At 35.4% G+C, this 16,029-nt stretch overlaps 1 protein-coding gene across 1 annotated transcript; it reads left to right on the top strand.

Annotated features, from left to right (window-relative positions):
* Positions 1 to 4,100: 4,100 nt before the first annotated feature.
* LOC141642868 (uncharacterized) lies at positions 4,101 to 14,603 on the top strand. Its single transcript, XM_074451835.1, has 12 exons — positions 4,101 to 4,296; positions 4,576 to 6,035; positions 7,186 to 7,193; positions 7,578 to 7,750; positions 8,483 to 8,543; positions 8,624 to 8,722; positions 9,212 to 9,306; positions 10,367 to 10,480; positions 11,931 to 11,998; positions 12,581 to 12,691; positions 12,812 to 13,046; positions 14,270 to 14,603. Exons 2-12 carry the CDS (start codon positions 4,714 to 4,716, stop codon positions 14,378 to 14,380), a joined length of 2,397 nt encoding a protein of 798 aa, XP_074307936.1. The 5' UTR covers positions 4,101 to 4,296; positions 4,576 to 4,713; the 3' UTR covers positions 14,381 to 14,603.
* The last annotated feature ends 1,426 nt before the right edge of the window (positions 14,604 to 16,029 follow it).

Here is a 16,029-nt window from a genome sequence, read left to right as displayed (position 1 = left end):
TAGTCCGCCCTCCGTGGAACCCGTCACGGGAGGGGATGTGCACATTAAGGGACAGGGATTGTTAGTCGCTCGTTGATGAGATGGACTAGGTGGGGATGGGCTGCGCTCACCCACTGGCGGTGAGGATTACCTGTTGCGATGGGTAATCTAGAAAGGCTACACACTTTGGTGTGTAGTCGGTTACTGTGTGAGATCGGGAGACCGGGGATGGAGGATGATCACCCGGTTACATTGTTTGTTTGTCTTATCTTGATTGAACGGTACTGACCCCGTTGTTGTTTTGTAAAACTTGCGGTGATCCATTCGGGGATGGTGAGCAGATTATGACAGGTAATGCAGATGTGTAGCTTTGGGACAGTCATGGGGAGTCATCACTTCGAGTCTAGCTTCCATTTATTACGAGTTTAGCTGTCTTTGATTTCAGTTGTATTGAGTTTCTTACACTTTTATTTTGAGTTGGGCTGAGATTATGTAATCGTTAAACTCTTCATACTTTAATAAAGTTGTTTGGATTGTTGTTTTTGATATACTAACCTCGGGCAACCGAGATGGTAACAACCTCTCATGCTAGGGTAGTCCTTGTTAAGGTACCTTGGTATGAGGGGGTGTTACACTATCACTTTGAATATAAGTAGCTTGTTCTTGTGTTTGACTTACTATATTGTTTATAGTATTATGTTGAGGGGAAACTTGTACTTAGTCACAAATCATAAGAGACTTGTCATCATCAAAAAGGGGGAATTTGTTGGACCATATAGTTATATGATTTGTTTTGATAATGACAAGTGTGCTTTCTAATGTATATACTCTTTGCGCGTAATCGTTTGCTAGTCTTTGTTAGATTTGATAAAGGTTACAATAATAACAAGCAATGTTATAGCATCCATGGCTATAACTTTGAAGATTTGTGAAGCATCATTGAAGTAATGTTATAGTTGTTTGAGCTATAACATTGAAGATTCCTAAAGCATCATTGTGACTACTTCATTCACAAGTGTGATGATAACTCAAGCAAAAGACATGATCAAGTCTATAAGAAACTCAAGATGAAGAGCTTTTGATCAGGATGAAGAGATGATCCTACTACCTAGTATAGGACATCATCTAATGACGGTATCTCTGGAAGTAATATTGGGAAGGTAAAGTTATAGTTATTTCACCTATAACTTTACTTACTAAGCTTAATGTTATAGTCACTTGTTCAATAACTTTAGGTTGCATTTTAAAGGCACGATTTTAAGGTATTAAAATCAATTTTCGAAAGCTCAAATCGTTTATATATTTTCGAAAATATGTGTGTGTATGATTGAGGCGAGATACGGGTTCAATTAGGTTGAATAATTTACATGTATCCTATTGGTTAGTAAAACGACTTATGAGTCGTCATGCTACCTAGGGTTTGCTAAATTGTCCAGGCATAAACCCTAAATCCACACTCCTTATTTCGACTAGGACTTTCGAGTGAGTTGGGCTTATGAGCCGTCTCTCATATCGAGTATACTCCTTGCATAAGTAATATACTAGGTTAAATCTAGAATAAATTGTCATAAGATATTTTTATCTTAAACAATTATTTAGATTTATCCTATTTACTTAATTGAAATATTTTGTGGATTAAATTAAGGGAAGATAAGATTTGTTTCTTATGAAACAAATCATCATACCTCACGGCACTAGTAGGGTTTCGATTAAACCCTAGTTGTCTCCTCTACTATATATACACATGTACTTCATTATTTCAAATTAACTTTTCGCAATATTAAAATTCTTTTGCAAACAAATCGAGTCAAATTCTTAATCAAGTAATTTATTTGTTTTCGCAATTCGAAAATCTTTACGAAAAGTCGTGCTTCAATTTGCTTATTATTCCGTAAGATTACGTTATTAGATAATAGTACTTAAATATTGTTTCTTACTCGTCCATTCGTGTGAACACTTAGAAGAACAATCGAGTGCTTTCTTATTAACGTAAGTTAGACAAAAACCGAGTATTTAACAATACTCAATTGAATTACAACTAGAGTTAGTTGTACGAGTGGGTTAGTAATTTTGTAATCCGTAGAAAGGTACTAAAATTATTAATCGAGAATAGTGGACGTAGGTTTCGACTTGTGAAACTGAACCACTTCAAAATCACGTGTGTCACTCATTTTTTGTTGTTCGTTTCTTTACGTTTTAACTTTGTTTAGTTAATTAGTTAAAGTTTAATTAATAAACTTTATGTAATTAATTATTAAGTCACACTCATACGGACAAATCGAAAAAGTGGGCACATTTACATATACTTAATTCACCCCCCTCTTAAATATATCGGATCGATAGACTCTTCAGTGGATATATAATGATATAACAACAATACTTTTTGAAAATAAAGTTAACAAAATAATTTCGACAATCTCATTAGGAATAAAAGCTTTTTTTTTTTTCTTTTTTTTAGCTGTAAAAGTTAATGTTTACATTACTATCTCTTTCTAAAAAAATATTATTATAGGTACATTTCAAATGGAGTTATACTAGTGATGTAATTGTTAAATTCTTTAATATCTTTATTTAGAAAACCGCGTATTCGCGCGGGATTTATATTAGTGCATGTTAAGCAATTTTAACTAAATTGGTACAATAACTTAATGATGTTTCGAAAGTATAGTTAAAACATACTTTCTTTTCTAATTGTTACTCGTATTAGATTACATAGCATTCGTGAAATATTGTTGTAGAAAGTAATAACTCTTAATTAATTTTTTATTTTTATTATTATTTTAATATTAGGTGTTTCGAAATAGTTGGAGACTCTAATATCGCTCGTAAATATTGATATTGATTGATATATTTTTGTGTAGAGATTTTGGTTTGCCTTGGTGGTGGTAAAGGGGATCCCTCAAAATTTGTCCATTCTTATTTGCTATCCAAATTAGGCATTTTAAATCTCCTATTCTCCCTCTCTTTTTGTCCCTTAAAATTTCTCTATCCAAACAAACCCTAATAGGAGAACGGATCACAGAGTTCAAAGCATTGGGTTGTAAATTTTTTGGCCCAAGGGCTATAAACCGTAATAAATTTCCAACAGCTCCCTTTAATACCCACTTATTTTAATAATATCCCAAAAAATACGAGTTAACCATTAAGTTAAATTTTGTCAAGTCTATGTTCCCCCTAATAAGGGGACGTTTGGTTCAAAGGGTAGGAATGGAATGAATTGTAATGTCATATCATTATGGAATGGATTCTAAATCCCATACTTGGTTTATATTGTTTGGTTGAACCTTGGAATGGAATGAAATGTCAAATATTATGCAATGGAGTTAGAATCTTGGGATAAGAGTTGGGTATGAGATTAGAGTGGGTTGGAATGGATTTAGAATCCATCCGGATTCTAACTCCATTCCGAAATGGCTCAACCAAACATTAGAATATATTAAGGGGGTGTTTGTTTCGTGCACGAGTATGAGTTTGAAATCAGGAATCATACCTGAGTGTTATGGGTTTGAAACTTATTCCTTATACCTTATGTTTGTTTCATTTTTGAGTGATATGGATTTGAACCTCAATTAAAGTTAAAATGCGTAAATTAAATATCGTAAATAATAATTTTTAATATTATAAAATCATGAAAATGATTATTTAATCAAATAAGTATATAAAAAATTAAATTTATAATATGCTATAATTTATTTTTTCATAATTTGTTTATTTTAGTTTGATATCCATCGGTATCAATCTCATACCCACCCCCTCCTTGGGTATGAGAAACCCATACCTCATGGATTTGAGGTATGAGTATAAAACCCCCAAATTTGCCAAACAAACACTTGGTATAAGTTTGACTCATTTCAAACCCATAACTCATAATTTTTTTGGTGTGAACCAAACAACCCCTAAATCCATTCCAACTCTCCTAAGGGGTCGTTTGGTTCACTAGTTAGGAATGAAATGGATTGGAATGAAAAACCATAGGAGTATCGGGTTTTAATTCCATACCTTCCAAAACCCGTGAATCCATGAGAATAGGTATGAGATTCCAAGGGATTGAGGTGGAATGAGAATCCATCAAGATTCGAACTCCATTTCAAAATACCCAACCAAACACTAATAAAATAATTAGAATCCATTACAAATTCCCAAATCAAACATCCTCACATTCGTCATCTCCTCCTTTTTCTTGCACATTAGTTGATGCATACGGTTATGCCAAAAAATAACGCCTCCTTTAAACTAAAATCGACCCAATTTTCTCTTATTTTTTTTTTCTATACGTACCCTCTAAATTCAATCAAATCTAGGGTTCTTGCACTCCAGGTACTTTTCTCTTCTTTCCGAATTTGTACTTCGCATTTTGTTTAATTATCATTTCTATTCATCTTATTTCACTTACATTTACCCTAATTCACTTACTTCTTACTTTTTTTTTTATTTGTTAATCTTCAATTTAGGATTTTTCTGTTGTTAATTAATTGTCATGTGATTATGAATTTTATGATTGCGTTGCATGTGTTAATTTTGAGGATTAACGGGTTTTTAGTATTATGTATTTACCGCATTTAATTTATTCATTTCTTGTTGATTTTCTGTTTTCAGGCGTGTTTTGTGAACAAAGTTGGTTAGTTTTTATGAGATTTGTGAATTTGAGTGTAATCATATTGGAATTGTTGTGTTATAGCAGGGATATTAGGTTAGGAGAGTGTATATAAGGTTTTAACTAGTATTTGTTAAGAAATGAGTGCTACTCCGAAACGGGGTCCACAAGAGGAAGGCGGTCATTCGTCGTCTTCCACACTCCAGCCGCATTATGGGGGTGGTGAGAAGGAGCCTCATGCTCACCCTTGGGGTACTTATAGCCCGGTTAATGATAACCGTCGGCTTCCCAGGCCTGATTCACGGGACGGGGAGAGAAAATCGCCTTTGCATTCCATGTATAGAATACCGTCAGTGGCGGTCACTGATTCCCATTCTCCCCATGCTAGTCATCCTGTTGGTGGGCCAGAGGTTAGGACAGAGTTGAGGGATTCTAAGGAGACTAGGGAGAGTAAGGGTGTGGAGAATAGGGAAGTGAAAGCTGAGTCCAGGGATGCGAATCATCAGAGTGGTAAGATTGACAAGGAGGGGAGGGTGGAAAACAAGGTGGACGATAGTAAAGAGGTCAAGTATGAGAGAGACAGGAGTAATGATTCGAAGAGTGAAGTGAAGGCGGAAAAGGATGTTCTTGTAGGCGTTGTAGCGGGAGCACATCCAAACTGGAAAGATCCGCATCGGGTAAAAAGACATCCTGATATTCTAGGTGGAGGCGGGATTTCTGGAACTTGGAATAGTTCACAACTGCGTGCTAAATATGAAGCTTCCACCAAGGAAAATGTTACAAGTTCTGTGAATGTGATGAAGGAACGTGTTGAAGGAAATGAGGCTGTGGGAGAGAACATAGTGGATTCAAAAGCTGATGAAAAATGTAAGGACAGAAAACGGAAGGAAGGAAAGCATTATGATTGGTCGGAAAATGATAAAGACAAGAGTGATTATAGGAGTAACTTGCAATCTGGCAGTAGTAGTACTCATGAATACAAGGAAGGGGTAAGAGAAGAGAGAGATTCTGACCGTTGGGAGAGGGAGAAAAAAGATGCCGTGAAAGAGAAGGAAAGATTAAAAGAAAGAGAAAAGGATCAGGTTGACAAAGAAGGGAAGAATATTGCGGAAAGAGAGGGTTACCTTAACGAGAAAGATGTACTAGACAAGCCGTCACTGCCGGAAAATATTACTTTGGAATCTAAAAAACCGTCTGATTCCTGGAGGAATTTGGAAAGAGAAGCTAAGGAGAGGAGAAAAGAAAGAGACGGTGATGTGGAAGGCGAAAGGCCTGAGAAGCGCAGATGTTATGAGAAAGAGTCAGATGATAGAGTGGCTGATGTTGGTGAGGGCACAGACAAAGAAAGAGATGCCTTTAGCTATGGGGTTCAACAGAAAAAGAGGATGCTTCGCGCAAGAGGGAGTCCTCAGGTTGGCAATCGTGATCCACGCTTTAAGTCTCGTGGGCAAGATGCCGAGGGGTAAGCTAAATCTTTATTGCTTACTATGTTTACGTATTTATACTGTTCTTCATTCAGGTTGTTTCAATGCTTTCTCATTATTAACTCAATGGTTTATTAAGCTAAAAGCCTAAAAGGTAAAAGTCTGATTAATTAGGGCTATTTAATTTTCTAAATTTAAGAAAATGGTGTTACAAGGGTCAGGGTGCTGTGTAACTAGAGAGTAGTTCACTACCCCCTAGTTTTCTATAGCTCATTTTTCAAAACTCTTCCTTTCTATAACTTGTTTTCAAAACTTCCATCTTTTCTAACACTTCATCCAAACCTCCCGCTGAAATCTTTTTTAGCCAATATCGATCATGAATTATCATTTAGGTTTGGGCAAAAGTGAGAATGTTAAGGATTGATATTCATTGAAATTATCGTCAATTTAGCAAAAGTGGGCTTTTGGTGGGAGTTTGGAGGTAATGTTCTTAAAAAGAGGGAGTTCTGAAAAAAAATATAAAGGTGGCAATTTTGAATAAATACAGAAAGGGCAGGACTTATGAATATTCTCTAGTATCTTGTCCAAAACGTTGGAGATATAGGAGGCTCTTTTTCCATATTATTTTGTGGTGATCTTGGTGACCGGATCTGCTCTGCCTTAACGAATTGCGAATCGATTCCAGTGCATTCTAGCTTGGCGCTTGTTTAAATTTTATTTATCACACATTTAGACACTCTATATTATGTATTGCATGTGGCTTCTTTCATATTGAATCCGTCGATCATGGTAATGATGTGGGGCATGGGAGTGACTTGATAAGAAAGAACACGATATTATGGAATCATTATCTATAGGGCTCTTTTTACTTCTTGTTATGTGGTGATGCATCATGCACATCAATGAACAATAAAGTCTAAAAGCTTGGTTTTAATTAATTCGTCGTAAAATTCATTTAATTGGACTGGGTCAGGGTGATCTATGAGTGGACAAAGTTGGTGTATGTCTCATTGGGTAAAATGTCTCTGCTTTTAGAAAGCCTTAGGGGCTAACTCTCCAATTGATTTGCTGATCACTAATGTACATTTAGTTTCTATTTTGTTGCTTTTCCTTGAGCAATTAATTTTTCTCCCCTTCTCTCTATGTAATTTTGCTGATATTTTTTTTTGCCGTTTTGCTTTCTTTCAGGTCTCAAGGTATGAAATTATTGCATTTGAATATGATATAGATGTTCCCCTCACCGCCAACGTCCTTTTCCGACGTCAAACGTCTATTCTTCTGTGTTGTTTGTGGCCCCATGCTTAATGCCTACTTGATCCTCATAAAATCCTCTCTTCTCCTCTGATAAGTTTGCCCAAATGTTTTCAATACTATTATAATGCCTTGGTGCTCGTGGATCTGCGTATTTATTTTTTAAATTTTGAAGCTTATGGAAACCAAGGAACATCCTTTTCTTTTTCTTTCTTCTTTAAATTACCATGGTCTTGTGAAGGCGCTAAGTCTAGTATGCATTTTAACTAATTTGAACCCTGATATTTTTCTACGTTATGTATTCGTAGCCATTTAACCTTCTGCTGCAGGTAAACCTGAGGTGTCTACTGTTTATAAAGTGGGTGAATGCTTGCAAGAATTGACAAAATTGTGGAAAGAATATGAATCATCACAGGCGAATAAAACCAGCGATAATCTTTATAATGGCCCCACATTGGAAATTCGAATTCCAGCAGAGCATGTTACTGCAACTAATCGACAGGCAAGTATAAGTCAAGAGTGTTTTGCATTATAAATTACAACGAAAGTTGTACTACGATCCCTCGTTACCGTACTTGGTGTGAAAGCCTCTTTATGTGGAGGGATGATGATATGTCATATGATACATTTGTAAATTAGAAATATTAGTTTTTTGGCCATTGCAAGTACACGAAAGTCGAAAAATCCGCCCTCGTCTCGAGTCCTCGGACTCCTAACTCTTTAAATCTCATTCTTATCAACATAGCTACGCATTTACCGCTCCCTGTCTTATGCTATGTGGTAACCTTTTTTCTAAAAGACTGCACGGTTTCATAAAATTCTCATGTCTTTGATATAATGTATAAATAGTTTTGCATTTTCCCTAAAGTATCTGATATTTGATCCAGGGAATAATGTGTTGATAAGTAACTCATAACTTGTATTCTTGTTGTAAAAGGCAGGGGTCGGTCTGTTGCATTGTCGAAATTGTCATTTGCTGTTTTGCACATACTGTTTGTCATAGATGTGAAATGATTTGTTATTAAGTGTTTTCTGCATCTAGATTCTAGGGGTGATTTTGAAATCCAAAAACTCCATCTTAATGGTTCTGACTAATATGATATTTTCTTTCTCCGAGAAAAAAGAATATATATTATTTCATTGTTATCTTCTCAGAATATGGTGACTGATAACATCCTCTGTTCAGCATGTTTACTAATGTTATGTTTTTGTTTTTAACTTGCTTTGTAATCAGGTCAGGGGTGGACAGCTTTGGGGGACAGACATATATACCGATGATTCAGATCTTGTTGCTGGTATGTCGTGTTCAAGTAGTGATCTACTCTGTACGAATATTATCAGATGGGTTACTGATGTAGAAATACATTCGTTCCAGTTCTCATGCACACAGGCTATTGTCGGCCGACGGCATCTCCCCCGCCGGCAGCTATCCAGGAGTTACGTGCAACAATACGAATTCTACCTCGCCAGGATAGTAAGTCAACACTTGAAAATGTTAAAATATTACGTATATGAGTAGTATGAGCGTATAATTTAGAGCTAAAACTGAGCAGACATGAATGTTTTTGCACACTACCTGTATGAGCGTATGGGATCCATTTTTTGTGTTGTTCGTCATGCTCTCTTCCAAATCTGTTTGTCAGTTATCTATTGTTTACTATGCTAGCTGCTTTCCGTCAACGCATACATTCCTGAAGTGACACTTGCTCTCTTGATTTGGTTTTACTTCATTAGTGAGCAGCTTTTTGTCTGCTTCTATCTGACTACATCAGCTCTAATCTTAGTCGTAGAAGTTTCTTATATTTTACCTTCATCCTACTCACAACTTTGATCCTTTTACCTTTTGGGATTAGGGGTTGTTTCCAGGGTCTTGATCATTTTATGTTCAGAAATGATAGAACTTTATATCTTAACATTATTATTTGTTGCTGTCTCTAAGGAATTAATTTGGCATTTTTTGAAGGTTATGTGTCAACTCTGAGAAACAACGTTCGATCTCGTGCTTGGGGGGCTGCAATCGGCTGTAGCTACCGTGTTGAACGGTGCTGCATTTTGAAGGTTTGAACTGATTGAACTTTTATTCCCATGCCTGTTTCCATATGGGAAAATAATATTCCAAGAGAAAAGACAGATTTGAAGGTTGCTATGGCATTTTTTTTGCACTGTTAAGTAATATTTATTCTTTCATCATTCAGAATCGTCTTCAGATCCTTGATTGTTAGGCCTGTTTCTAACATGGCCTGTCATTTAGGTTTAGAAGAAAAAAAGTGGACGTGGGGACTCAGGTTTTAGCGTAGTGCAACAATCCCCCCCTCTTCTGTTACCTACTTCTAAGTGCAAGGAGCTACAGTTAGCAAACTGGCATACTTCAATCAAACACCTACTGTCGCGAGTGACAAGTTGGGGAAGAGGTTTTATCCTCTAAAGAAGACTCCGCTGCGCCATCTTCTTGCCCTTCATCATTATCACTTACTCCAAACATGAGACTAAAGAACAAAAAATCTGATGGAAAATTAATATAGGTCGAGGAAGGCGATTTCAGTAGATATTGGAACAGGATTTTGTTTTGTCTCTTTTTTTTTTTCCCCTTTCATATCTTGAACAACCTATAAATAGGCATCGATTTTTTCCCAGTTTTGAGGATAATCGGAGGAATATTACCATAATGTACTTCTCTCATAGAGAAATCTTTTAAACAATTTACCATAATGTACTTTTCACATATAGGAGATGAACATTCTGTGAGATCCCTTTATAGATGTCTTTTTTGGATATGAGGTATTATTGATATGATACCATTTTCAAATATATGGGTTTGATTTGAATGAATTCCAAGATTCTGTTTCACTACCTCCAAATTGATTGTAGTTCCAGATTGTATCTTTTCTGATATCAATACTACCAATTAGGACACGCATTCCAATTTGAAGAGCATTAAATCCCAGTGATATAAAATTCTAAAAGCTATAAGAATAAGGTCGTAATTTATCTGAGATTTATGCCTCGTAGTGTGTGTTTTCCTTTTGCCTAAAGTGTATGGCCATAATCTTCTTAGCCTTTTGCTTGCATCATATTTTCGTTTCATGTTTGTGACTGTTTTTTCTTTTGTTTATTTCAGAAAGGAGGAGGAACCATTGATCTTGAACCGTGCCTCACACACACATCAACAATCGAGCCTACATTGGCCCCAGTTGCAGTGGAGCGCACAATGACCACTAGAGCCGCAGCCTCGGTAAATACCAGCCACATAGTTTCTTTGTATTTGTCTGTTAAATTAGTCACTGGATATATGGTTTGGACTTCATGTTGTATCTTCTACAATAAATGACAAACTAGGAAGAAAACATTTCTATGAGATATTTTAGCCCTGTTCTTTTGGACTTAATTTCAGCTCATTTCAATTCAGTTCTATTCAGTTTAGCTTCATTAAGTTCAGTTCAGTTCAGCTCTTTTCTTCAAAAATTAACTCTTACTTCACTTCAGTTCAACTCCATTAAGTTCAGTTCAGTTCAGCTCCATTAAGTTTAGTTCAGTTCAGACACTTTTTCAGTTGAAAAAGAAAAGAGCCTAGGATGTAGCCTCATAGGAGTTTACAAGATTAATGGTGCAGTGAGATGTAGCCACGATGGAATTTACAAGATTAAGTTAAAAGTTAAAACAATGAGTTTCAAATAAAAAGAGCGTGGAGTCAGGCTTGATAACTAGCATAATATATTGCAAGGCGAAGCCTTTCACCTTCTAGTTCAATTTTTCTCTCTTAAAATCACCCTTTCTTAATCCTAGTCACAGCTTTGACCACAACCTTATGGTAAGGCCTTATACAAGTTTAGTTAACTATACGTATTATTGAGGGCTGAGCAGTGAATACGTTCCCTAAAATTTTAAGGAAGGAAAAAAGTAGTGAAGGGGATACAAACTGAGAGTTCCCTGAGCAGTGTATACATTCCCTAAAATTCTAAGGAACGTAAACAAGTAGTTAAGTGGCAACATACTGAGAGTTCCCTGTGCTTCTATTAAAATCCTGCATGAATGGATTGAAGTGAAGTACTTTCCCATTTTGTGCTCTTTACTCATCTTAAACTTTTCCAATGGCAACCGTTCCAAACAGATATCCACTTTCCTTCTCATTTCTTCAAATAAGATTTTTCAGATACAAAGTAAGGGGGTGTGCTAAATATTTATTTGAATATTTGATCTTATGCTGTATGCAAATGAAGGTTATAAATAACCTGAACAAGTACTACAGTGGTCAGGCTTGGGAGGATTTGAACATTTAGTTTATACTTTACACAGAGTTATGCAGTATCTGTTTACTCTGTGTGTGGTCTTGTGTTTTGAATTGTGGATGCACAATCCTCAGGGTATTTTAGATTCAATTCAAAGAGCAAAAATGGACTCATGTGAGACTGAGACACATCTACTGTTTTTATGATTTTATCACAGTATTTATGGAGTTTTCAGAACATTGTCATTTTGAGAGGACTTTTATTTTCTGTAATGCAGAAATATGTGAAGCACTCATATTAATGTTCAAGTTCAGCGCAGCTGTTTCTTTTATGGTTGTCTTGCAAAAAATCTAAAAATTTTCCTAGATGATTTGTGCCACAGTGCCTGAGAAGCCTTGGTTTGACTGATCTTTATTCTGAAGAATACTTTCCCTTCTGTTCTTTTTCTTTTTCCAGAATGCATTGCGGCAGCAAAGATTTGTACGTGAAGTGACCATACAATATAATCTCTGTAATGAACCCTGGTATGTACAAATATATATTAGTGGATTACTCGATCCTCTAGCCTTATGTATGGTTATCCAGTTGATTTGAGTTCGCGTTGCCAAAGCCTTGACTTATCGAGTCTGTCACTTTGTCACTGTAGACTACTACCTTTTTTATTTGCGATCCAATTAATTTTTGTAGAACTTCCAAATATAATTTCAAGGCGAATAAGTTATGATGAAATCATTGAGTATCAAGTAAAATCAGTTTATATGTGTTCTTTTGTTTCATGGCTTTCTGAAGAAGGTTGACAAACTGATACTCCGTATCTAATATGGTGATGTTTTTATTATTATCTACGCTATAATCAGATTATTATCGGAGTTTTGGATATGATGTTTGCAGTTGCCTTTTGATGCTTATAATTTCCTTCTAACATCCTTTTTCACCTTCATCTTTCCAAAATTGAAGTAATGCACTAATGCCTGTTACTGTGCTCCATTATGTAATTTGTACCTCTCTATTAGCCATTACCTTCTACGGCCTGATTACTTTTTTTTTTTTTTTGAATTATTATTAATATTGTTTGTGACTCCATACTAATTATTTTCTTTTTTCAGGATTAAGTATAGCATTAGCATTGTAGCTGACAAGGGCTTAAAAAAGCCCATGTATACATCTGCCCGTTTGAAGAAGGGTGAAGTTCTCTATCTAGAGACTCATTCATGCAGGTACTGTGTTGGAATTGGCAATTCATAGTTAGCTACTTGCGATTTGTATGATTGAAAACCTTTTGAATTGATGAGCAAATGAGATAGTAATTCCTCAATTATGTGTGTTGTTGAATGCAGGTATGAACTTTGCTTTGCTACCGAGAAGGTAGTGAAAAATTTGCACGTGTCAGAGACACATGAAGCAGAGACAGGAAATCCTCAGAACCATGTAGCTTCTATGAACGGAGACCGAATCATGGCAGATGGTGATAACATGGTTGTAGATATGTTCCGGTGGTCAAAGTGCAAGAAACCGCTGCCTCAGAAGGTTATGCGATCAATTGGGATCCCATTGCCTTCAGATCATGTTGAGGTAACCTCTTCTCACTCCTCATCAGACCTTAGAGGGTCCCTTTTCAGTCTATGCGCTAATTGTAGTTCTTGTTTACACTAAATACAAAAAAATTGTTAAAAACTATTGAGTACCTTTTATACAAGATTAAAGTTTTATTATCTTATGAAAATTCTTTAAATATTTAATTCCCTTATAATATTTCCAATCAGAAATTGGTAAAAAACTTATTTTACCCTTACCTTATCAACCCCCCTCATCAAACAAACACAAAAATATTGACTCTTACCTCTCAAAACCAACACGTTTCCTGGAAGCCCTTTGCTAACTTTTCCCATTCTCTCTATATTTCCTAACAAACCCTAGCTATAAGCAATTATTTGATCTTTAGACAAAATAAGGACATCAGATTTCAATATCACGCATCCCTTTTTCCTCCTTGTAAGGAACTTGTCATCTTCATTCAAAGTTGATCCTTCACTTCTCAGTAGCTTCTTTTCATTGATTAATTGATTGATAACATCCTTTCGCCACTCACTTTGAAAATTACAATCACAAAAACTTACAACCACAAAAATTAGTGTTGGGAATTTGTAGAATGTGCAAGCTTTGAACCTTCTTTCCGGTTGGTCGTGAGAACAAGACTTGAGAAGACGAACGGGGATGCCACCAAAGTACTTTCGTGGCCCTTCACATGAAGAATGAGAGTACTCTGACATCATCATCAACTTTTTTCTGCAAACAATTTACGCCTAATTTTATAAACCCTAACTACAATTATTAAATTGAATGGTTGTCATAGAAGTATAAAACAAGTGAATATTTTATAATTGCGGTCTTTGAAATATTTTAATTTGGCTTCTAAGAGACTAAGTGTCTCCCTGCTTTTCGCACCCTTCAATTACTTTTAAACTCAACTTACTATCTAAACAGGGACAATTGTCTAGTCTCCCTATCCTTTCATCCAAACAAGGAATAAGATCTTTTGTGTATGGCGGTTAGAGCCTTTTTTTTTAAATAATTATTATCAAGGAAAGAGACCTATGCTAACATGTACTATACAGCTAGCGTATCTCATCATTTTGGATTAGTGAGGAAAGTGAAAGACCATGGCGGTTAAAGCTTATAATTATCCTTGATTGTCACTACTTTTGAGTGCATATTTAAGGGCAGTCCGTTGTCTTATTGACCGTATATAGTGTAATGTAATTGCTACAAGCCTATAATGTTGTGCTTTCAAACAGGTGTTGGAGGAGAATCTTGATTGGGAGGATGTGCAGTGGTCACAAACTGGTGTTTGGATTGCTGGAAAAGAGTACCAGCTCGCAAGGGTCCATTTCTTGTCCCCAAATTAGTTATAATTTTTTTTATTACTTTCATTGATATCCGTAAATAGTCTCTCTTTGTATTAAATATGGGTGAGGCTGTGTACACTTGACCCCTTTGTCCTCTCTTCGACGACAGAGGTATTGGGCTTAATATTGTCGTTTCTTTGACAAGTAATTCTATATGGATAGTAATTTCGTATCAAAAAATAATGCAAGAAACTTGGAATATTTAATGTACTGTTAGATCATTTAGGAAGACATCATTATCGTTTAGTCTCATCTCATAACCCCTTTTGAATTTAAACTAGTTTTTGCACCCGTGCACTATTTCAAAGGGGGAGTTGTTGCTACATAGCAAGAATACAGATGATGGTCAAGTCGAGAAAGAGTGGTACAACTTGGATCAGATTTTCATTTTTTTTTTTGGGGTTATTGTTTGAAATTTTGAATGGTTAGTTGATGTACATTATGTGAATACCCAAAATAAATAATTGTTGTCTTATTTCTCTTTTCTCAATCAAAATAACTATTTTCTCACAATTTTTTTTTTTTTTAACTCCTGCTTCAATTACCATTAATCTTAGAACTAAGAAGTTGTTTGTAATGTCATAAATAGTGTTACGTCCTATGAATTTCATTGCATTAAAAATAGAGAATCTCAATTTTATAGATTATTCAGTTTTGGGGAGAATAGTCAAGGTTGGAAAAGAAAAGCGTGCTTAATTATAAGGTGAATATATGAAGAATTTTGTTTGCAATTATCTCAATATTTAATACCAAACTACCAACCGCGGTTTCAAAAATACTAATATTTCATGAGACCCTTATAGTATAAAAATTGGTTTAATAGTGTTATTTAATTTGCTCCAAATTTTAAATTGTAATAAACAAAGAGAAATATAGTAAAATACGCAATTGTAACTCATATAATTTGGTAACCAAACTAACTCTTTTTTCTTGTATATTCATGAGAATTTTTTTTTCTATTTACAACTAACATCGCGGATTTTAGTTCATTATGGGTAGGGACACTATTGCTGATATAATAAGTTGATACGAAATGTTGACACGAATAGAAAAGGAACATTATTGCTGATATAATAACGTCGATACGAAATGCGGACATGAATAGAAAAGGAACAGTTCAAATAGCACCAACTAACATAACCGAAAACATTGTTAAAATATTTTTACGAGAAGGCTTTATTGAAAACGTGAGAAAACATTAAGATAAAATATTTTTAAGCTTTGACAACTAATTATGCTATCTTAATCAACTTTCAAGACAAATGTGTGAATTAATTAATTAAAACACATTAAAAAATAGATAAATTCATATTGGAACCCACAGTTCACCAACATATTTGTTAGCAATTATCATTGCAGAGTTTTGGAGTACTTATATTGTGTTTAACAAATCGTATGACAAATTCCCGACCTCTCGATTTGAAGGACCAATAACAGACTTAAAGAAATGCGTCTTCAATTAGTGTTCGAGTTGCCTTTAGCACGAGCATGTTGTCACGTCGTTATTTCTTCGGGTAGGAAATAGGGCGTGTGCCACTCTTGTCAAGGCGAGAATCTTAACGTAAGTCAGGCAAAACCAACACACGAGTATCACTCGGAAGAATATGGCTCGTAATGACAATGCGAAACAATAGATGTGCGGAAACATC

Source organism: Silene latifolia, chromosome 2, assembly GCF_048544455.1.
Source record: "Silene latifolia isolate original U9 population chromosome 2, ASM4854445v1, whole genome shotgun sequence".
NCBI lineage: Eukaryota > Viridiplantae > Streptophyta > Magnoliopsida > Caryophyllales > Caryophyllaceae > Silene > Silene latifolia.
Note: the sequence above shows the minus strand (reverse complement) of the source record. Positions and strands in the feature narration are given on the sequence as shown.

Bases quoted from the DNA above. Each gene is read 5' to 3' on its own strand.
- LOC141642868 (XM_074451835.1), top strand. From the start codon at position 4,714: ATGAGTGCTACTCCGAAACGGGGTCCACAAGAGGAAGGCGGTCATTCG. The intron at 7,751-8,482 runs GCAAGTATAAGT...CTTTGTAATCAG, and splicing joins TTACTGCAACTAATCGACAG to GTCAGGGGTGGACAGCTTTG. The intron at 13,047-14,269 runs GTAACCTCTTCT...GCTTTCAAACAG, and splicing joins TGCCTTCAGATCATGTTGAG to GTGTTGGAGGAGAATCTTGA.